Consider the following 23,688-nt stretch of genomic DNA (forward strand, 5'->3'; position numbering starts at 1 on the left):
TTCTATGCTTAAATTTTCTTCTCAGTGGTAACTGCAGTGAATTTACACTGCGTAAATCACGAACGACATGAGCACAGTTGATCCTACCCTTGTAGCAGAGAAATGGACTCAATGACAGCAAGAATCTTCCCAAGGGTGGGGGTTTTGGGGGGAGCTTTCTTTTTGTATATGATTTTATGTAGGACCTCAGAATCAATCTCTGAGTTACACGGACTTTAATTTAAATTCTTATGTAAAAGCCACCTTTAGAAAATCCACAGCTATAGCTCTCCTCAGGCATTTTTGCTGCATGCTGACTTTCCAAGCGCTGGCGCGTTGGCTGCCCTCTCTGCCAGCGCTGTGATTTGAGCTGGGGACCTTCTCCAGAGTTAACAGTGTGCGTCACTGCACTCGGGCTGCCAGCGCAGCCCTCCGGAGCCGGAGGTGCCCAGCACGCTCCCAGCGCTGGGTGGAGGGGAAGGGTGCACCGCCCGGGGCAGTGGTCACAACTGCAAGGTCTCCATGGTGTGACACTCGCGCCCCACGCTAACCTCTGCGAAGGGGACGCCCGTCACGTGGGCTGGTTCTGCTGAGTGAGCTACACAGGCACACTCGGAGCAAGTTTTCAAAGGACTCATACTACCTGGTACGGGTGCCCTCCTTACTGGCGGAAAGTGGTCGACTTGCAAAAATTTAGCACACGTGAGGCAACTCTGTGTCGGAGTAAGTAAGCTGGCATTTAGTCGGGCGTTGGAAGCAACCCGGGGTGTATCCCATCTTTTTGCACAGATGAACACGCAGTGCAGACTTCTAGCTATGCAAGTGTGTACAATGGGCAGGCTCTCATGTTGAGGCCTGTTTGAAAAGATGGTCAGAGAGACAGTCTGAATTGATGTCAGTTGGACTAAACTCAAGGCGATTATATCAGGTTCTGCCAGCCCAAGATCTGGCCCCAACTGCTCATCATCCAGCCAGTTCCTAAATTAAGAGTTACTAGTGGTACATTCTTCGGACCTTTCTTTTTTTCATTTCAGACAGATGAGTTCAACTTCTTGTAATAGTGCATCAACATATGGATCTTTTTGGAGAAACTGTGAATGGTATTTTGCAGCATAGCCAAACTGGTGAACTGAGCGTTTTCCTGACAATGAACACAATATGGAAGAAATTTTCTTTTCACCTGAGGGCACTTTTGAGAATCAGCAAGAAGTTTAATTTACTTTGATTCTCTCCCACTTCCTATTGTATACTTTGCTAGACTTCAGACCACTCAGTGCAATGTGCAAGACCAGTTCTCGTCCTAGGGGAATGAAGGGAGAGGGAAATTACAGTTTTCCTCCAGGAGCCTCTCTCCTCTGCGACAACTGGCAGAGCTGCAGAGCCCTACACAGTCCACGTGGTTTGTCTGTTAGCATTTATTTCATTTTAAAACCTCTGTGCGTTGTCTAGACATTTGGGAGTACACAATGTGACTGTGAGATCTTTGCCAATATTTTCTGCTCAAACTGTATCCCTGTTGCTGCATCTGGTTTTCAGCATTTTAAGGTCCATGGCTTGGGCTTGTGCATATGTATTATTTAGGTAACCACATTCATGCTATAGGCCAGTAAGTGTCTTTGAGCTTTAACTGTTCTCTGTTGTCTTCTGCAACATTACTTCTTGTTATTGGGAGATATTTGTGTTTAACTTAAATTTTTAAATCTGTGTCTTGTTTAAACTGTTGTTCTTAAGTTGCTATATTCATAATAGTCTTGTGGAGCGTAGGACTCCTGAATCATGCGGCTGTACAGCAGTAGTGACTCTGCTTTGTATTCACACCCTGCTCTGATCCCGAGCAACCTTCGTGCATAGATAAATCCTTCTCCTGACTTAGTTCAGCTTTCTCAACTCTCAGACAGTCAGTGAGAAGGTCCTGCTTGCTTTAAACACCATTTGATTGTATTCTGATGAGATTTGTTTATTCTTGAGGGGTAATTTTTGTCACAATAGGCTGTGAATGACCAACACAGATGAACTTAGGGCTTCCCTCCATTGATTATGTGTGTTTGCTGGGGGTGGGGGGTCTCCAGACATGCCCTGTCTCAGTCTGGGCGACCCGGAAGGATGCTGCTTGCCTAGGATATGTGGCTGTTTTGTAACCTTCTCCGTGAAGAAGGAGCCGTTGCTATCACACGCGTGTCCTGCAGCGTGTGAGGCCGCTGTCCTTCCATGCAAGGACCTGGGGTGCTCCCGCTGTCCTTGTGCCTACACACGGGTCTGTACGGTGCATGAGTCTGTGCACGTGCTCTGCTGCTTGCAACAAGTTAGAGGCTCCCCAAAGTGTTGAGCTTATCACACCGCATGTGAGCACCATGCTTGCTTAGAAAAACCTTGCTTAACATAGGCTAGTGCTAAGCACGAAATTGTGGTTCAGGGACTACCTGTGGTCTGTGAAGCTGTAAAACTTGGCCCATCACTGTTTAGGAAACTATTTAAAAACTATCCTCCGTCAGAACGGCCCTGGCGCAACGGCTGCAGGGGGTGGCAGTCATTGCGTGGTCTGAAATGTTTAGGGCTGCACTGTCCTAGACTACTGCTATTTGGTTATTTTATTTTGTTCCCCTTCAGCCTAGTTTACAATATTGCTTACACCACCATCTCTGACACCTCAGGAAAAAGAGAGAAAATAACATCACAGACTGTTCTGTCTAGATGTCGTGTTTGTTTTGAACCTTGAATATTGTTTTTTACAGGGAGAACTAGCAAGAGAGGGGGATCTTGGGTTTTAAGAACTTTTTTCCTTTTAATGTTTGTTCTCCCCTGCAGTTAAAACAACCCTGGAACGAGAACGGTTAGGTTCACAAAAGCATGCAAATATTTGCAAAGTATGGGTAAACAGACAAACTTCTCCTGTGGGAGAAAGCCAGCGCTGGCCGTGCGCTGATGGCTGGAACCGGCCAGGCCTTCTGCCAGGCGGGAGGAAGCGCTGGCAAATAACACAGAAAGGACTGCGAGCTCCTTGCAGAGAGAGTGGGCTCCCTTTTTTATTGCATAAAAGGGTATTGCCAGCTCTCGTTAGTAATGGCAAATAATGTCAAGGAGGAAAATCAGCTTTTTCCACAGAAGACATTTGAATTTTAAGACAGCTGGAATCAACATGCTTTACTCCATCACTCCAAAACCCGGAGGGTCTTGTGTCTAGAGATGAACCTGGCGTAGCTCAGCTGCACGTGCATTTCACATCCCGCACACTGGTGTTTGGCTTCTTACCCTCTGTCTGCCGGCATCAGACGCGGCTGCTGAAGAGGTAACACACAACAACCCAGCCGCCAAAACACGAGCCCTTGCTTGCGGATCCAAACCACAGACCCCTCTCGCTTCTCATACGCACAGAGTCCAGCTCATAACCATGTTACGGCCCATAAAATTGTGGTTACTTGTTGTTTTTGAACTTACTGTGTCTCCTTCCTTGCGTTTCTGCTTGCCAGATATCGACGAGTGTGCAATAGGGACCCACAACTGCTCAGCCGCCGAGTCGTGCTATAACATCCAGGGCAGCTTCCGCTGCCTGTCCTTCGAGTGCCCGGCCAACTACCGAAAAGTGTCTGACATGTAAGTCTCGCCGCCGCGATGACGAGAGCGGCCGTGCCCCTGGCTGCGGGCCGCTTTGCAGTGCGTTAGACTGCGGGCGTACGTAAGCGCTCGGAGCTGCACCAAGGTGCTTTGGTGCCGGGAGCAAACAGACTTTCCCCACGCGGAGCCGCGGTCCGTTCTTCTCTCTTCCTCCTTCCAGCCGCCAGAACCTGCCTTTGCCCCTCAGCTGCTGCTATAGCGGCAGTCAGGCGCCTTTCAGTCCTGCTGCCCCAGGCTTGTGCAGCTCCTGAAAGGCTCTATTTTCTGTTAAAAAAAAAATTAGGATCCTCGGTGTAGCTTATATCATGGCAGTAGCTGCCGGGCCATTTTTACAGCTGTTTTGGGGCTGCCTCTTCAATCCGCACCTGGCAGCTCCTCCGGGGTAGCGGCGGGCTGGAGGGGAGCGGGATAAGCGGCGAGCCGGGCTGCGCGGCTCTGCGGAGGGCTGCCACCACCGCTCGCCGCTCCGGAGCAGCCCTGCGTTCCCACGGCTTGGTGCCCCGAGGGCTGCCGGCCCTGCGGAAGCCTGCGGGAAGCTGAGCGGAAGCCTGGGCTGCGGAGAGGGAAATAATGAGCAGCTGCAAGAGAGACGGAGACGTGGAGGAGCGCGGAGAGGCTGCTTGCTTCAGGAACGAAACTCTCTATTCACAGGAGGAAATCTTAGTTGCTTATGACTTAAAATGCACTTTTCCTGCCTCACAGAACTCACAGTTTTGCGGGTTCAGGAACTTGTTTCCCCTGGCATGTTTTAGCTCCCTTCAGGTGCGATCGTTTTGGTTTTTGTGGCGCGCTGTCCCAGCCCCGCGCCGGCGATGACGCGCAGGCGCCTTGCCCAGGCTCTGCGCTGCTGCTGGCAGCACGGCCCCGGCTCACCGTTTCCCTGTGCTCGCTGGGGCGCTTCCAAACGCTGCTCTCCGTGTCCATGATGTTTTTCTTGCACTGTTGTACTCTGACATTTGTATCATTTACAAATGTTTTACGGGCACTGCAAAAGCAGAACAAGCAGCTGTTAATTACCCAGCTGAAGTCTGTGCAGTCTGCTGTTTATCTATCTAACACATGCTGAAGACTTTCTTGACTTTGCAATTCACTGAAATACGTATTTTTTTACTCACAATTGCACGGATGCTGAACCCGATTTGTTTCTCTTCTCTTAGGAGATGTGAACGCATCAGTTGCTTTAATTACCTGGACTGCCAAAATACCCCGGTGCGCATTACCTATTACCAGCTGAACTTCCAAACCAATATCGTGGTCCCAGCACATATTTTCCGTATTGGACCATCCCCTGCCTATGCTGGAGACAACATAATCCTTACTATCAACAAGGGAAACGAAGAGAACTACTTCAGCACCCGGAGGCTGAACTCCTACACGGGCATCGTCTTTCTCCAGCGACAAGTGAAAGAGCCTAAAGACTTTTTGTTAGATGTTGAAATGAAACTGTGGCGTCAGGGAACATACACTACTTTTCTTGCCAAAATTTACATATTCATCACAGCTCATGCATACTGAAGCGTGTATTGACATTGGAATTTATTGGTGCTATGCTCTTTACCTGTTCTACCAAAGCTTAATACTGTTGAACTGGCATTTAATGTATCTAGCCTTTATATTATTTTTCTATCATTGCTTCAAACTTTTTTTATTGGTTGTGTAAATTAAGTTAATTTTTATCTTTTTTTGGTTGTTTGTTTTCTTACATAATTCTTTACATCATCGTTTGACAATGAGCAAAGGAAGGGTTTGAAAGGCAGGACATGTATTGTGTTATATGCTGGAACCTTTTCTTAGAAATTATTTTTTTGCTTAGTCACATCTGCAGGGTATTGCACTAGAAAGGAAAGATGTTCACTTGGGAGCATTGGTTTTTGCCATTGACCAAGGGAGAAAACCTTGAGCAATTTCTCTTTATTACACAAACTCACGGTTTGCCATAGCCACTGACATCACGGAGGTTTCTCTGCGTTCAGGTGCTGTGTTGAAGGCTGCGTGTGTACAGTGACGGTTAGCTCACCTCATATTAAAGGTTTATTTTCCTCCTTCCAGTTTTTATAATATGTCGCCTAAAATATATATAAATAAAAGAAAACTCCACCAGTGAATAAGCCTATGATTGAGTCTTGCTTTAGTAGGACTACTCATATGCTTAATGTTAAATGTTTGCAAGACCAAGGCCATTTTTAGTAGTCATCTTTATAGGTGCTTGAATTCCTCTCTCTATACAAACCCATTCTATTTGGGTAACTATAGATGCAGATTAGCTGTGTTGTAATTCTTAAAGGAATGTCAAAGAGGAAACGTGGAAATAATGATATAATCAATTACCATTTCTTATTTTGACCCCTGGCTGCACATTTGTGATTTTAAATAAAAAAAGGGGGAGTTGCTTTTATTCTTCAGGAAAATGACTTCAGTTATGCTACCAAATGACGCAGAGGAAAATTCTAGTTAAATTGGCAGTTTGTATTATGCCGTTTAGAAACAGCACAACCTAAGTTTTGAACTGGATTTCTTCTTGTTCCACAGGAAACTGGATGAGGTCCAAAGTTGAAGGCTGTGACAATGTATAGTATAATCGAAGTATTTGTTAGAATTTAGAAGTGAATATCAGAACCTCTTTACAGCTGATACAAAAAAAGAAAAGAAAAAAAAAGCTCCAGCATTGAAATTTTCTGAGCTTCCTTTGTTCCAGCTATAATTATTCTGCAAAATGTTTTAAATGAAATGCATAGCTACACTATATTGATGTTTACTACACTACAGTTTAATAATCTGTTTTTTTCTATAGTAGATTTTATTTTGACCGGTGTGTACATAAAATTACAGAAAAGTCAAATCTTACGGCTTTTTATGCCATAATCAACAATTTTATTATATTGTAAAATATTTGTACTGTGGCTTAAAATCTTGTAAACACCACCTATAGGGTGAGAGAAAAGATGTACTGTATTCATTATATCCCAAGGCCAATTTCTACCACTTCAAATAAGTAATTTTTAAAATTGGGACTCTCTTATTGATAATAAAATACAAATCTGACACCATAAAGACCCATTCCTGGAGAAAAATTATTGCTATTCCCCAGCTGTAAAATATGGGATATCTGCAAGTTTGCATCCATCAAGCTTTTCCTTGTTTTCCTATAAAACCCCTTTGGTAAAAGTGACCCTCTTCCATCCATCTTTTGTTTTCCACAGTTAGCAGTTTCATGAGCATTTAGCAGAGACGTGCTGACTGAAAAACACGTGTTTATGCGATTTGCCATTTCAGTTGATGGCCATCTTACAGCTAGGGGCATGGCGAGATGAAGAGGCAGCCGCAGCCGTGAGTAGGAGAGCCTCGCAGGTTCGTTGTGCAGCGTACGTGCTCAGCGGCGATGCATTTCTCCACGCCCCAGCGGGGCACGTCAGGAGTCGCTGAAACCCAGAGTTTTCCATCAGCATTAGTATTTGACTGAGCGTAAATGATATTCAAGCTTCGACAGTCTTTCTTGTCAGAGAGCAAATGGACAAGCCATTTGTTACTTGGAGACCTGCTGCTGACTAAAAACAGCCATAGTCAATCATGTTAAGGATCTGGCAGTTTGTAACACTGACTTTTGATTTTCTAGACAGGTAACTGATGAAGAAAGTTTTAGAAGAGGCTTTGCATACTATTATAAGAAAAATGCTATGTTATCAAAAAACATATCTTCATCAGCACTGTATCCTGTAGGCATTCAAAGAGGAGAGAAATGGTTGCTCTGTGCTACTGGTCAAAGGGAAGGAACAGCTTATGGTAGATAACTTGACATTCATCTTTTCCCAAAATAACTAGAAGAACAGTTTGCCTCTTGGCCAACTTAAAGCATATTCCCTGTTAGTTTTAGTAGTAGCTGCAGCATGGGGAGCGTTAGTACTGCATGCTTGCTTTTCTTAGGAGAGCACCAAAGATTCAACTTGAATAGATGTGTCCACCAAAGACCCACTGACAGACAAGGACGTACTTCCCCTGGGTTGGACTGCAGTTTTTTTCTCCTTCTACTGATCTAGCTCATAGGAGGCCCAGTTCCCATCTACAGTAATGTCCCTTTCACTCTGTTGGCAAGGTAAAATAGACAGAAAATGAGTATTTACATCGACTTGTATGAAAGAGGGCTTAGTGGAAAAGAGATCAGACTTGGGCTGGGCCTTTATGGCCTCTCATACCTTCCTAACAAGTGAGGTAAGTAGTTCCCCTTGGCCTCTTTCCCCCTTCCCTGGTTGAGGTGAGTTAAGAACAGCTACCCAAAGACTATGCAACATGATAAAATTATGAGGAAGACAACCATTGCAATCCTAATAAAAAAACCATAGCAAACTTGGGACATAAGAGTATATGTGTGCAAAAACTCAGATTATTAGTATGTTCCCAAAATTGGATGGGTTTTATGTGACCTGTCTGAACAATACATGTTCTGCTTAATTTTGCAGGCTACGTACTCTTGCATCTATGTAACCCGACCTCTGTGTACTTGGCTGTTATGTTTCTTGGCAGATCTAGTGAGCCCCAAGACTGAGGAAATTCAGATGTATCACTGCAGGGAAGAAGAAATGAATATCTGCATGTTTGCTGGAAATTTGAGTGGGTCAATTATAGGGTGAAACATCAGGTTTTCTTTTGACTGGAATGTAAATAACAAATAGTTGAAATGTTATAAATAGCAGTAGATGGGTGGGAAAGATGTTTTTACCTATTTTGCTGAATAGTTTTCTTTCTGCACCAGGGAGGAAGTATTTTCCAATTTCCTTGTATGTAAAAAAACACATATATATGAATTAGTGCAGATGCTGGTATTCCTCTGGGAGCTGGGCGCAGAGAGGAGGCATGCAAGCACCCAGCCAATGCCTTGCTCTTCCTTGTCACACAGGAGAGCTGGAGCACAACTCTCCCACCATGGAGGAGCCAGCTGCTGGCTTTAATGCCACCCGCTCTGCCTTGGTCTGCTCAGCTCAGCTGTGGGGAGCAGGGGGTAACTATGAAGCTAATAAATTGCCTCCGCAGCTCCCAGCTGGCAGGCCCTGGGGTGCTGGGCACCTGGCAGCTTGTGGGTGGAGCTGGGTCCTGCTGGGGCTATTTCTCCCCACCACCAGCTCAGTGCTGGTGTTTGCACCCTGCTCACCCTCATCCACCTGCCCACCCTTGGGGGCTGCTGTGCTCTGAAAAATGCTGCTCTTCTCCGGCCATCTCAGTCCAGCTAGAAGCAAGAGCGTGCTAAAACCTGTGCCTGTGATGGGAGAGCAAAGGTAATAAGTGCCAAAAAAGTGAAGTGAGAGCTTGCTGTTCCCTGCTACTATGAGCAAAAGTTACTGTGCTGAATTTGGGCTTCTGTGTGGTATTAGGTAGAGGTTTGAGCACATGATTAAAGCTGGTGTCCTTTAAGGGCAAAAATGTAGTGCGCGTCCCCTCAGACTTTTGCAGGGTGGCAGTTGCTTTCATCATGTTTGCAGGATGCAATATCCAGGCAATCTGTTGCAGGTTCTTTACCTCTCTCCTTATTTTCTCTAGTAGATGTGAGTGAGAGGCCTTGGCTCTTCTTCCCAATCCTTTTTTTTTTTCTTTCTTTTTCTTTTTCTTTCTTATTTCCATTGCTCCTGCCTGTGCCATGAGGAAGAGAAAGTCCCAGCTGGGGAGAATTAGGATTCTGGAGTAAAAATAGATTTTTGAGGCTAAGTAGAAATCTCTTTCCATTTTCAGCATTCTCTGCATCAGAGACGTTCATATTGGAATGGCTATTGAAAACCGTAATTTAATTAGATCCAGTTTCAGTGATGCAAAACCGAGGTAACACGCTTGAGCCTGTTGTATTCTAAAACAATTTTCTCTTCCCTTGCTCTACAAATAGCATCGGCTGCACAGGCTATTTCAGATCTTAGGAGCACTCGATGAGCTTCCCCCTCCAAGGGCTCCTGCCTCGTGTGCCTGGTGCGTGCTGCCGGGGGAGCTGGCTGGCGGCGCGGGCCACCTCGCCACCGCTCCTTGCGCGAGGCCTCCGCGGGCTGTTCCCATCTCCGCTCCCGGTGTCCGAAGCGGGGTCTCTCCCAGCCCTGTCCCTAATGCATGAACCCACCTAGCCCCAGGAGGTGTTTTGGGGCAGATGGTGACGTTCGCTTCCCATGAGCTGAAGCTCCCATTACAGCTGGGTTAAAGGATTTCTGTGTCCGTCATGGATCTCTTTGTAGCTGGGGCTGGAGAGGGGCAGGATGCCCCCGCGGCGCCCTGCGCGCTGCGATGGGAGGGATGGGAGGAGGTGCTCTGCGCACCCGTCAGCCTCTGCGTGGTAGCCGAGATCTGCGCCCGCGGCAGAAATCCCCAGCAGGACGTTTTAATTGACTGGAGCTAGGACCGGTGTAACGACGAAGGCGGGCTGGAAGGGAAGGGCCGGTGCTGCAGGCCTAGGGGAGCTGCCGCGGGGAAAGGGCAGTCCTGCTGAATAGCCGGAGGCCAGCCCAGTAGGAAAGTAATCAGGTCTCACCCCAGGTAAGGAATTGGCCAGAGTGAGATACCTTTTACTTTGAACATGAAAATACCAAATATGATGCAGGGATTAGTTAAGTCAGTGTGTGATGTATGAGATGGCAGATGGAAATCAATCCTGTCTAGGGCTAATGTAGACTATTACTACTGAAACAAGTCTCCTACTAAAGCATTAAATCAAATCTCTCAGAGAAACACCATGTTTCAGAAGAGAAATACTGGTTATGGGGAGGACCATTTGGAAGAATCATAGTTCAACAGATAGTTCCAAAGAGAGCAAGAGGTGAATGCTATCTTTAGGGGGAGGAAAGGGGGAAAGCCTAAAATCTAATTTCATTTTGGAATAATAGCAAAATATACAGAGTGCAAAACTTTTCTTTGTGCCACCATTTTTAGAAAGTAATTGCTAACATATTTTGTAAAAATAACTGACTCCATTTAATTAGGAAAAATGTATTCACAATAAATGCTTTGAGAGAATGGGGAAGTAGAGCTGCCTTTCTCTGTGTAGATGAGAACGCCTTATGATAACATACAGATTGTAGTAGGCTACATCCCAAAGAAGACTTTTTGACTCATTGTGATTACAGAATTACTCATTGCAACCAGATGCACTTTTAGAAGAAGATAGATCCTCCCTAACATCAATGACCAGAGAAAAGAATGTATGTGGAATACTTTCTATATGGGAAAAAATACTGATGATCTTAAACCAGGAGCATTGCCGTTCTTCGAGTTTCAATAAATAGTGTAAACTAATAATACAGGGTTGACAAACACAGTGATCTTTTGAAGATAATATACCAATTATGAGAAGTTTGTTTTTGTTAATGATAACAAAGTAAAAGCTCCAACCAAAGAACATGATGCTGGCCCAGAAGGTTCTGGTCATTGGGAGACCGAACAGGCCATTTTCCACATCTGACTGACTGGAATAGCAAATGGATGCAGCTCCCTAACCCTTTAAACAGGGAAGGTGCTCACTGACCTCAAGTGCTGGGATGTTGCAGCTCCCAGACTTGCTCCAGGGCAGATGAGGACACCCCTGACTGCTGGTGTTCACAGCTTCAAGTGTGTCCTGCAGCTGAGGTGGAGCATCTTGTACTGCCCCAGTGCTGCTGCCATTGAAAGGGAAAGTGACCATTTTCTTCTGTTATGGACATTTTTGCTGTAGATTTAGAAGAGTAATCCTGGTTAATCTCAGCTGTTGTGGAGGTCTGTTATAGTTAATCCTGTTATCTTTCAACTGCACCTTGGGGAAATGGCTTTCGCATTCACAAGGGCTATTTCAGGCAAAGCGGTTCAGGCCAATCAAGGTAAAAGCGTGTAATTCTGGAGGGACCATAGGCGACAGTGTAGAATTAGCAGCAGTAGTAGGGGAAGTCCTGTAGCGAGCTATTACTCCAGTCATCGGATGTATGTCATAGTAACTAAACTTTACATTGTGGAAAGCTTCCAATTTATATTCAGGCCAAGTATGCAATACTATAGCAATATGTTGTAATGCTTACCCTAATGTAAATGTGTATGAAGGTGCTCTGGTATTGATGAGAGCAAAATATAGGCCAGTAATGACTCGTGCTTGATATAATCATTAGAGCTGGGAGGACACAAGTGCACAATTTAGTCACAAAGTTTAAGGATTCTCAAAGTCAGCATAACGTTTATGTTGTGTTTGCAGTCTAGGGGAGTCTTCAGATATAGGAGCTTCAGGAATAGGAGCTTCAGATATTCATAGAGGAACCTCTTTTCCAGACCACCCAGACAGATTTTCCTGTATTTTCCATTTTATTAGAAAATGCTTCTCGGAACCATGATTCATATAGGTAAGAGTTTGCAGCCTTTATTTGTGCAAAAGTAGCAATTATTTATGCAAGTAATCCCATAAACTTGGAAGACTTGAATACTAGACAGACTGGGGCTTAGAAGAGCTGAAGTCTAGTCCTACCTCTGTCCAAATGGACAGCTGGGCATGAATCGATCGTAATGTAGATAGCTATGGCCTCTACAAGTCCTTGCATTCATTATAAGAGTTGCAAAATAAAACCTCTGCTTCATACCGCAAGGGTAGAATCAACTTGGTACTTTGTGGTCCTATAGCTATTACTACCAGATTAGAGACTAGAATACAATCCTACCCCTCTCCATCTGGGCATCTCCCACACGAAATACCAGAGATGATACCAACGGGCTCTAAGAGTGAGGCCAAAGTGTGTTACTAACATACAATTGTGGCACTGGGCATCTTTGTGAACACAGGTGACACTAGAGAAGCCTCATCAACCTTGGAAAATAATCTTTTCCTAAGGAAAAAAATCCTTAATTAAAAAATGTCCACAGTGGACCAGATTCTCAACAGCTGTTAATGCATAGCTCCATAGAAGTGAGTGGGCTATGTTAAATAAAGACACAGCTTTAATCATAACTTAATTTTTCTCTGGGTAGAGGGAGAAAAATGTATAAGATGGATGCTTGTAATGTTGCCCAAATTACCCCTGGATGATTCGGACACATGTAATGATGAAAGCTGTTTAAGAATATGAATACTCCATACATATGCTGTAGGTAGGTACCTATTGCTCAAAGAATATTATTAGGCTTGTAAAATTAAATTGAGCAATTGGAAGAGGGGGATTTCCAGGCCTCTGAGGTAGAAGGACACTCAAAAGCTGGCAGGCAGCATTAGAGCTGTTGGACTGTATGCTCTGAGATCTCCTCAGCCTTCAATCAGTCTTGGACCCCACACGAAGATTGCTGTATGGGATGTTACGCATGTATGCGGGGAGTTTTGTTGGCTTTTTGTTTTGTAATCCTCCACTTTCCAACGTCTTAGTGGTTTGCATTGGCGAGCGTCCAGAAAAGGTGCTCCCAGATGTTTGCCGTCCCTCCTGGGATGTGTCGTGCAGGTGGTCTCGCACCTCTTGGGCAGACCCTCTAAGCTGTCGGGTGCGCGGTGCTGAGTCCCTCGTACGTGTGCTGTGCATCTGCCCAAAGCCCCTGACTTCACCGTGCGTTTGCTAATTTTGGTCCGGCAACAATCTTCATGCTGTCCTTTTATGAATTCCCCTGGTAGCCCCTTTTCTTCTCTTCCTAGGTTGCCTTCTGTGGGTTGTCTTGGTTTCCCCCATTGCCAGGAGGCTTTTGTTTCGTCCCTTCTCTCCCTTTTAAAGGGTCACAGGCCAAAAAGAAACACATCCAAAAATCCAGCAGCCTTTGCCTCGGTGCTGCCTTAGAGACTGCACCGGTGTCAGCAGCTCGCTAATCTGCTGGCAGCGCCACTGAGCTGCCAGTCCAGCGTCTGGAGAATAATATTTCTTTTTAAATTACACTCTGGCTTTGAACTGTGCAGCGCCGCAGGTTTGGAGCGCGGCCGCTCTGTGCACCGCCGGGACTGCGGCGAGCGCATTGCTGAATGAGTGCCCTGGGAAGCCGCTGATAAAAGGCAATTTGTATTTTCCCAAATTCCATTGATTTTTCTCTTAAGGCATTGTTTCTTTCTTTCTTTTCTGGAGTGCTTGTGTGAAAGGAATCAAGCTTAGTTTCATGTTAAATATTTGTTCCCAAATATTCTTTATGTAATTTTTTTGAGAGGTTATTTGATTTCCCCCAGTTTATAGCCTTAAGCATCACCTTCACCAGGGGCCAACACGAGGAACGGGCAGGGCAGCGGGCATTGCCGCTGCGGCGCCCGACCCTCCACCCGTGGTGTTAAGTCCTTCAGGGGGTTTTGGGTCTGCCATGGAGGCGGATCTATCTGCGTTATCCGTTTAATGGCAGTACGGCTGCCGGTCTTGGTCAGCGGGAGCAGGGACATTCCCGATTCAGGGAAAGCAATAGCTGGTTCATGAACCAGGCACAGGACCTAAGGGAATGGGGGGGGGGGGGATTTTTTTGATTTCTTTCACCTGCTGACACTGGAAGACTGAAAAACAAAGTCCAAGGCTAGTTTTTATCCGCAGTAACTATTTCCCCAAACCTGCCAGCTAGTAGTGATTTTTCTCATTACACTAACTAGAGTATTTTGCAGATCACAGCGTTGCCCTCTCCAGACAGGGCCAGCCACTCCGCAATGCAAAGCGAGGTGTGCCGCTGTTTCCCCTGCGCTACAGCTTCCCCTCCCAAATCAATAACGCAAGGATTTGTAGGCAGGCTTGTTTTCTTCTGATCTAATTAGTTAATGTAGTTTCTCCCGTCCCTCCTCGTACCTTTTGTTCCTCCTTCCTCAGCCCCTAAAGAAGCATTTTCTGTGTTCTTGTGGAAAATAATCTGTTTACACTTGCAACAGCAGTTCAAAGCGGACAGCAGGAATATATTTTTCTTATGCTGGTAATTGCTTTTCTTGGACCATTAGTTGATCAAAGTGGAGGAATAGAATGCGGGCAGACAGACTAAATATTAAATATTGGGAGTAGAACCCACACTAGAGCTTTCTTGGGGCTTTTTTGTTTTGTTTTCTAAATGCTAAATTATTAACTCTCCAAGCATTTGTCTCGCTGGGGAGCACACGCGTCGTAACTGTGAAGGTGAGAGGGTAGCTCCTCAGCGGGGCAAAGCAGCACTTAGCTGCAACAGCCCGTGCAGCTGCGCTGCTTCGCTCAGACCCACCACTTGGCCCACAGTGTTTCTTTAAACTCTAAGTCAAGGTTTTGGCCAAACTGCATTGTAAAGGAGTGTGTAGCATGTAGCTTTAACTCAGAATTGTCTTACAAGCAAGCTGAAGTGTTTTTTTGACTTAGCTATTTATAAAAATTAATAGTGAAAGCCTTTTCTAACCTGCCCTGCGAACTCCCCAGGCTGCAAGGATGTTTTTTTAAGGTAACACTTACGATGATTCTTCCCAGTTTCCTGGCACTGTTCTTGTTTGAAAATCTTGTATGCAATGTGAAACTGAAACTTTGTGTTAGCACAAACATTTCAAGGACTTTCATCAGATCTGTTACACTTACTGTCAATGTATTTCATCAGATCTGTTATACTTATTGTCAGTGTATTTCATCATTGTTGCTCTAAAATGAGATTTGTTGGTGCTGGCTAGACAGGCAGTCACAAGTTCACTGTGTTGCTTTGTGGTGTGTGCTGGGGTTTTTTCTTTCTTTTTTCTTTTCTTTTTCTTCCCTTTTTAATCCTGTGTTCAGCTCCATGAGTTTTGGCGGAATTGTTTGGCACTGAGAGTGCCGAGACAAACCAGTTTCTGTATTTCTCCTTATTTGGAACAAGTGCCCTTATCGCTGTGGCCAAGAATATCCTGTGTTGAGTGGCAAAGGTCCAGGAGCTCGCCGCAATCGCTTGGAGGGCTGAAGTTCCCACAGAAAGCTGGGGCTGGGATCGTTAGTTCAGAAGTACACTCTGACTGTAGGTGTTGGATAGCCTATGTGTAGTCAAAAATCTTCTTTTTCTTGTCATTTCATAAATGCCATTTTCACAGAATTGCTGTTAGCTTTGATAATCTCACATTTTAACTTGATGTTGAGATGAAAGTTAATTTTCTGTCTCAAAAGTTTCCTTTTTTCTTTTCTTCCTTTTCTTTTCTTTTCTTTCTTTTTTTTGGGTAGAAACCTCTCTATTTACTTGAATGGCATTTAATCACCTTAAGATCTAGAATGGATGTAAAGACTCCCAAAAATGTGGGAGATGTTCTAATTTGCTCTGTATTTCTTGGAAGAGTGTTTCTGGAACAGACTAAAAGAGGATTTTTGAGCTTCCTAGGGAAATTACTGCTGTCCTTGATCTTTCTTCTGAAGGGCCATCTCAGAAAAAATGAACTATTCAACTTGGAACAAAAGGGGAAGAGCATCTGACAGTATTTAAATATATTTACTTTAAGGAGGCATAAAAATAGTGCCTTAATGATTAAAGATGGCAGAATGCCTCTAGTATAGAGGAAGCTAGTTTAGACGACCTGACTCATTTTCAGTCAAGACTCTTATGTTTCTTTGCAACTGCGCTGTCGCATGCTCCTGGCTGGAGCCTGTGCTCTTCTGGGGGTTGCCGTGCCTTGTCCACCAGCTCTACCTTCCCCTCAAGCCTGGCTGTGCTTCCGAGGCTGCCTGCCACCCCTGCGTGTGCGTGTGTGTATACGTACTTATGTACACACACGCGTCTACGTATATCTGCCATCTGCACTGGTGCATACGGCAGAGGATATTCATCTATGGCTGTTCTGGGAAAGCACGAGTGCAAACTAATTTCTGGTATAATGCCACTGAGGTCAACAAATTCATGGTGGGGATGAAATCAATGCAGCATCGCTACTTTTAAAGGAAGAAATGCAGCAAGACCTGGGACTAGGTTGGATCTTTGAGGACTGTTGGTGGCTTGGCTGGTTTGGGAAGGGTGGCAAAGGCAGAAAAACTGCCCCCGGGTTAGCAGAACTGAACAGCCTCACTTTGCCGAAGAGGGCAACAGTAAGGGGGTAAATGAAACTACATAAAGAGGAAGACAAATAGGACATGTCACCTGCTAAAAATGCCAGTTCCACGGAACCAAGACTCTCTTTTTAAAATCCTTTTGGTAAAGGAAATGACTGAACTAGCTGCAGTTATCCCAGCCATGCTGTCAGCTGCTGATCAGCTAGCAGGCACAACAAACATTTTAAACTATCCTTAACAATGTAACATTTTAAGGACTCTACAAAAAAAATAAATAAACCAGATTGTTCATAACCTACTGCTAATTAGTGCCAGTCAGGGAAGGAGCACACCTCCAGGCATTTCCTGCCATTCTGCTGTGACCGTGTCCTCCCCGACAGAGAGGAGAAATGCACCATAGCGAAGCCATGGATGGGATGGTCTGGCCGTGAAGCCGGGGCTCCTGGCACTGCAGGGTACGCATCGGAGACTGAATGTTGGGGCAGACACTGTGTGAGTTTTGGAGGCTTTCGGCTGTGGAGAGCTGTGAAGCACCGACTGGGCCATTGCTGCTGGGAATTGCATCCATCAGCCCATAAGTACGGCGGCTTGCCACAGGTCGACGGAGGCTGTTCAGCTCTGGGTTCTTGGCACGAATATGCTGCAGACTTGCATGAAGTCATCACAGTGTGGCATGTGGCTGGCTTTAAAAAATGGAGCAAAGCGAGTCTCCCCCTTGCTGAAAGTTGGCAGGAACAGAAGGAAGGAATATTTTAGCCTATGTGAGTGCAAGGCTCACTGGCTTATACCAGACTGACATAATGTTGAAGAAAGGAGCCAGAAGAGTGGGTGGATTTCTTGCTGGCACTCCTGAACGAGCAAGCGTGGCTGGCATTTGCAATAGGAGCGCTCAGCGTGAGCGGGCTGCTAAAGGCTGGGCTGTCCCAGGTAGCAGCTGGGGCCGAGGGACTGCGTCTCTCCCATCTGCGCCTGGCAGGAAGACCGCTCTTCTGCGGGGATGCAGGCCTGGCCACGTTGTCTGCAGCCTTGCCCCTAGGGCTGGGATGGTGGCCCTGCCCATGGACTGGTAGGCAGGAGACGGAGGGGAGCCTCAAACGTGGCAGCTGACTTCATGGGCCTGACTCTCATTGACGCTGAGGGCTTCTTGCGCCACCTCAGCAGCGTGGAAATGAAACTTCAACTGATGCAGATAGTATCTGTATCATGGCAAGGCCACCTTTCCTAGGCAGAATGGCACAAAGTGGTTTGGGTGTAAGCGATGCCTTGTTGGCCAAAAGGCCTTTCCTCCTCCTGCCCTCCGTAAAACCACGGTGCACCTCGGCCCCAGAGAAGTGCTCTGGCTCTGGCCCCTCGTGGGCATTCGCTGTCCGAAGGAAAGCGCCGGCGAGGTGCAGGCAGCTCCCGGGGAAGGGACCACGGCACGGTGCCCTGCATGGCTGCAGCCCGGGGGCCCCTCAGGGCAAACCAGCTAAACTCCTGCTGCCTCGCTTTCTTCCCTAGAACGGGCAACGTGCCGTCCCTTAGCCCGCGCAGAAGTGCATGAATACAAGAAGGACTGTGGCTTTTTTCAGATCCGATAACAATAAATGCTACCTGGTTATCTAAAATATGAGGTTGAGGTATTTCCTGTTCAGTTTTCTCTCCCATTACTTTGGGGAAAGACTGAAAGCAACTTCTCTGCACCCACCAAATCTTACCTCTTCACTCTTTTTCTAGTAAAAGATTTTTCTTAAGGATTTTTAGACCGATTTGACTCTACATGTATCATTGCACTGAAATAACTGGTAATGTTTTTGTTGCGCCTACTTTGTGAGAACTCGGTGCTATAGGTAGAATTTCATATGGCAAGCATGCAATAAGTGTGCTCTGCGGTCCGTTTGCCACTGGCTTCACATATGGAAGTAAGGCTGATATTCACCTAAAAACCATAAATTATTTGGAAACTCCTACCTACAGAAGTGAGTCTTTTCCCATGCCATGTCACGGTGGGAGGGATCAGAAGCGCTGACAGGCAGCAGATCCATCCCTGGGAACACAGGGAAGGAGCAAAGCAGACATCTTCAAGAAGGGCTGACATTTTAAGCACTATAAAGTTTTCAGGGAGAGATAATATCTTTTCCAGACATATCTCAGGAAAAACACACAAGCTTTAGGGCACGCAAGCAAAAAAGGGGTTTTGAACCTGAATGCTTGTTTATTTTTTCCAGTTTATCCTTATATGTAACGAAGATGTTATCTCTCCCCTCAAGCCTTCTCTTGCTTATATCCCAAGACCATCATAACCAAAATTGTAATAGTAGGATTTGACCTTTTAACTTGCTTCCCTATACTTTATGCCTGAAAAAATGGGTAAATGCAGATACTGATATAATGTATTTTGTGGACATTTGGGGAGAGGATAAGCAGAGGATGGAAGAGAAAGGGTTTATTTTGCTGTCCTCATTTTTTTTGCTGCTGAATGTTTATTTATCTGTCAAGTCAGAATGAGCAGTCATTTGTACTGGATCTTAATTTAGGTGATGGATATCCTAAGTACTGAGTAATGCTTTCGTTGTTTGTTACTAGGTTTTAAGTAACAGGCATGTTATAAATAAGTAAATAAGACAATATAAATCTACTTAATTATCTGAGTCTTAGAAATACAAGGGAATAAAACCCAAGCCAAAAAAAAAAGTTTGAGTACTAACATGGGGAAGACTTCAGAAAGAATGTGTCTGTTAGTAAATTTAAGCGGGCCAAATTCTGCAGCTCCTCAGTGCAGAGGAGAGGTGTGTCTAAGGATGATAACGGGCTAAACCATGATAAACGATGGCAGGAGGTGGTGACAAATGCAATGTACTACTTTCTAGGACAGGCAGAGATAGGATGGCAAATGACGGAAATTGATCTAATGATTTATTCATAGAAGAACTGAAAAGTGTTCAAGCTCCAACAGTACATCCATTTAATATAAGCTGTATGTTTGGATTGTTGTTAAATGCTAATTTTGTGCAAAAATGGCAATTAAAGTTGAGTGCCATCCTAAGCTTTTTTAAAATGTGATTAAAAAAAATTTTTTTTTAAGTATTATTAGACATGCTGAGGTGATGGGGACCCCTGCAGGAATCCTCTGCTGAGCCTCCTCTGCTTCATGTCTGTCCTTACGCCCTGTTGCAGCCATCGGCAAAACAGGGCTAGGGCCGCACTGGGAAACATCAAGGTGCAAACGGAGAAATTGGCATTATTATCACATCTTTGTCAGCATGCAGAGTAATGTAATGTATTCAAAGAACAATGAGGCTTAGTTTTTTGCCTTCATCAGTTTCCTCATTGAAGATGCAAGCCCGTTTAGAGGAGGAATGGGACAGATCAGCCTTACTGGTACTGCAGGATCGTTGCCCCTCACCTCCCTCCAGCTTTCCCCGAATCCCAGGCTTTATCCTAATGGACCCCCCAGTGCTCACACTGAGGAATACAGAAAGTGCAAGTATTTCCTTGGTGGCAACATCTGCAGGCTCCAATTTTGGTATGAATTGTCTGTCCTTCACAGAATCCTTGGGAACTTTGCTGTAAATACAAACTATTAAACAAATGCAAGCCTGTAAACACTGCTGTCTTGGTACATTTACAGACCACTGCAGTTGCCTTGAGATTTGCTGCTCCCAATTAGGTCCAACGTCTGAGTAATGAAGCTATAGCAGTTACTGATTTCACTCCATAAGCTGGAGGGTAGTTGTAAGCCAAAACCAAAAATAAACTCACATGCTATCAAGGACAATTAGCAGCTCTCACAAGAGATTTCAAAACAGATGGGCAAAAAGGTATTGGAAGTGGTTTTGCGGGGTTTTTCTGCCTCTTTCTCCTTTAGATGTTGTCCCTTCACCATATGGTAGAGGCACACTGGCAAGGCAGCAAGTGTGTTTACTTGCTCTTTAGACAGGAGGGACAGTCAAGGTGTGTTACAAAATGCTCACAGGGCGCAGAAGATCCATGTTTGATCACTGTCCTGCGTAACCTTAGGCTTATGACTGGAGAATATTTTCAAGTGAGCTTCTTTCTCTCCTCCTCCCCATAAATTAGATAAGATGTCCAGCCTGAAAAGTGTTCATTGCCTATCGGGTCCATTTGCCTCACTATTTCAGAAGTACAATGAGATATAGTAATGCTCTCCTACGTCATGTAAGTGCTGTGAAAATACATTCGGGCTGTATGTGAAAATAGAGAACTGCATAATCAGAAGAGTCAAATCTTATTTTACTGACATCTATCCATCTTTTATAGAACAGAAATGGAATTAAGAGTAATCAGGAATAAAAATGTACAGCCAGGCTAATTGATTGAAACGACAGTCTTTTTTCTTCAAGACAGAAATGTTTCAAAACCTCATAAGTTTGTTCACTGGGTGTTTTATTATAACTCTTTCTCAATTCTCCATCTTTTGTGTCAGTTTTCCACTTTAGTGCTTACTGCTGTTCCAGCCAGCACCGCCTTCCGTGTTCGCTGGGTTGCAGTGCTGGCTTTACACCGCGATTCCTGCAGGGTGGGCGGCAAACGTGGGTGCCGGAGCTCCGGGCTTAGCCGTGGCGGCCGCCGGCTGTCCGGGGGCACGGGCACCGGGGGGCTGTCCCCGCGCTGGGATAGGGACCTTCCCATCTGGAGGGGAAGGAATAGCACCTAGGCCAGAGCTGAACCCTTTTTAAACACTGCTTGTACTTCCCAAGTAACTTTGGGAGCGAAGGCTGACTTGGGAAGAAACTTCCCTGTGCTTGTTTAGGCTCTTACAGGAGCGATAGGTGCGGTTATGCCCAGCCAAGGCTTTTCAGGACGGATCTGGATTATGGCAGCTGGAAGGGGAGACGGCAGCGCGCTGCCAGCGGAGGAAGGAAAGCAGAGCCTTGGCACCTCCGAGAGCCGGACCGAGCTGCTTGTTTCTCTCGCTCGGAGCTGAGTCGCTGACCTGCTGCCCGAGCTGGGGCCGGCCGCGAGCGCGGCGAGGCGGGCAGGGGGGCGACGGGCAGGGGCCCCCGGGGACGCGGGCTGCTCGGCGCCCCGGAGTGCACGGAGCGGCATGTGGAGAGGGGTGCCTCATCTAATGACGCGTGTGGCTGTTGGCTGGCTGCTTTATATATATATACGTATATATGTGTGTATATAAAATAATAAACTCCTGCAGCAGTGGGAGAAAGGAAAACGGGAGCAGAGAAAGAAGAAAACAATGCACAGAGCAGGAAGAAGAGAAAAGGAGATGCAGCAGCGAGTACGAGCGGAGCCTGGCTCTGCAGTAGCAGGAGGAGCCGTGTTTCCCGCAGGGGCCGGAGGAGGTGGAAGGACGGCCAGCCAGGAGGGTCCGGCACTGCCGAAACTGGCTTCAGCAGATGGCAGGGAAGGACCAGGGCAGCAGGAGGAGGACTTTATGTTTTTAAGAAACACACCTTCAGAGAAGAGAGGTTTCCGCCCTTGAGATGTCCGAGTTGAGATCCAGAGTTAAGAGATATAAAGCATGCAGTTTCTCCAGGCTGTGAGCAGGTCAATCAAATTACTTTACATTTGTAGGTGCCTAATGCCAGCCAGTCTAAACTGATAAGTTCTTCACCCCACAGACGTGTGAAGGGAAATTCATGTTTTAAGCTCTCGCTCCCTTCAGAGTGGGAATGTGGAGGGGCACTTGGGAAGGAGGGGGAGGAGGGAGGGGGCAGCAAGGCAGTGTCGAAGGCGCTCTGCCGCGTGGAGATGGTGGGAGCCCCTCTGCGGGGGCTGAGCTGGGGCACTGCCACGTACGGCCGAGGGGAGAGCGGGTCTGTAGCTATTGCTTTGCTAAGACAAAACATTAAAGACTTTCCGCACAGTACTGCAAACCTCGAAACAGCGCTGAAGCTGAAATTTGACTGTTTAAATCTGCATGAATTACAGTAGTGGCCTTCTACGTAAGCAAGTATTTTGGCATTGAATTAATGGGTGGTTCTCCTACCGCAGCACTTTTGCAGGAGCTACATCCCGCACCTGCGCCTCTCCACCTTTCTTGGCTGCCCCCTCAGCGGCTTTGGTCAGCTGGGCTCAGCAAGGCGCCAGCGCCCCGCGCTGCGGGCCCGAGGCATCCCTCGTGTCAGAGCTGCGGCCCCAGCGACCTTGCTTAATTATCTGGCCGCGTTGTGGAAATTGGTGCTGATTCAGACTGTCTAAGCTGACCGATGGTGCACCAACACCTGAGGTGAAAGCTGTTGGTTTTAGTGGGCACTTAGCGGTGTCCTCGCAACACGCTCGCCTATCGCACGATGATGTGAAAAGGCAATATCGCAGCTGGGTCCTTCAGCTTCCTCGTTCCCTCTTGCCGGGCAGGTGTTTGGGGCTTCACAAGTCGGGGCCGGTGGACACTGCTTTCCGTTACGGCGTGAACTCGTGTAACTAACGTGGCCCTGTTGCAAAAGGAGTCACAAAACTGCTGGGGGGGAACAAAGAGCAAGTTAGGATATGTGCTGAGCTAATATTATTCTGTGAACCCAATAGGCAAAATCACAGGATGTACATGGGGCAAAAATAGCTTTCAAAGTCACTGGAAAGAGTGAAAATTACTAGTTTGCTGTTTAACTCGAGTTGCATGCAGCCACTTGGCTGTGGGTCTCGTTACCGTGATTGTGTTCGTTTCCATGCGTTTCTCATCCTGAAAGCTGTGTCTCCTGGATCGTTGTCAGCTCCCTGCACTGATCTCACGGCCTGAACAGTAAAATCGGCCTGCCTGCATTTAATAGACGGGCCCTGAGGCTCAGCTTCTATATTTGGGTTCACAACAATAAAACCGAATGATTCTGCTTTTCTTGGATAATGTTGTTATGAGTGAAAACAACATCTAAGTATTACAGAAAGGCCAGAATGAGAATAGTATTGTTAAAGATTTTGTCATTCATGATAAATTGTTGTAAGAACTGTTTGACATCAGAGCATAAAGGTCTACAGAAGCTGGCATGAAAAAAAGCATTGGTTGATCTAAAACTAGCTATAATTCACAGGATCTCTCTGCTTCATCAGTAGAAATAATCAGAAAGATGATGGGTGCCACCACTGCATTTGAGGGGTGTGAGCTATATCAAACCTCATACCTCAAGAGTTTCTTTCAGGAATAAATACACCTCTGGGAAATTTCCAAATAGAGATTCATTTCTGTTGTGACCATGCTTTCCTGACATAATATAGTTACCCACAGAGTTTTCAAATAGTCCTCAGTGGTTGAAGTGCTGCTACGTAAGCTGTGCATCCC

General features: G+C 46.0%; 1 protein-coding gene across 1 annotated transcript in view; it reads left to right on the forward strand.

Moving 5' to 3' along the window:
* The window catches only part of FBLN2 (fibulin 2), a 79,528-nt gene extending 74,422 nt beyond the window's left edge, over positions 1–5,106 (forward strand). Inside the window, exons 15-16 of the mRNA XM_026076748.1 lie at positions 3,447–3,570; positions 4,749–5,106. Of these exons, the coding sequence (XP_025932533.1) occupies positions 3,447–3,570; positions 4,749–5,106 (482 nt within the window). The remainder of the gene's footprint in view (positions 1–3,446; positions 3,571–4,748) is intronic.
* Positions 5,107–23,688: the final 18,582 nt, after the last annotated feature.

Source organism: Apteryx rowi, unplaced genomic scaffold, assembly GCF_003343035.1.
Source record: "Apteryx rowi isolate R43461 unplaced genomic scaffold, aptRow1 scaffold_111, whole genome shotgun sequence".
Lineage (NCBI taxonomy): Eukaryota > Metazoa > Chordata > Aves > Apterygiformes > Apterygidae > Apteryx > Apteryx rowi.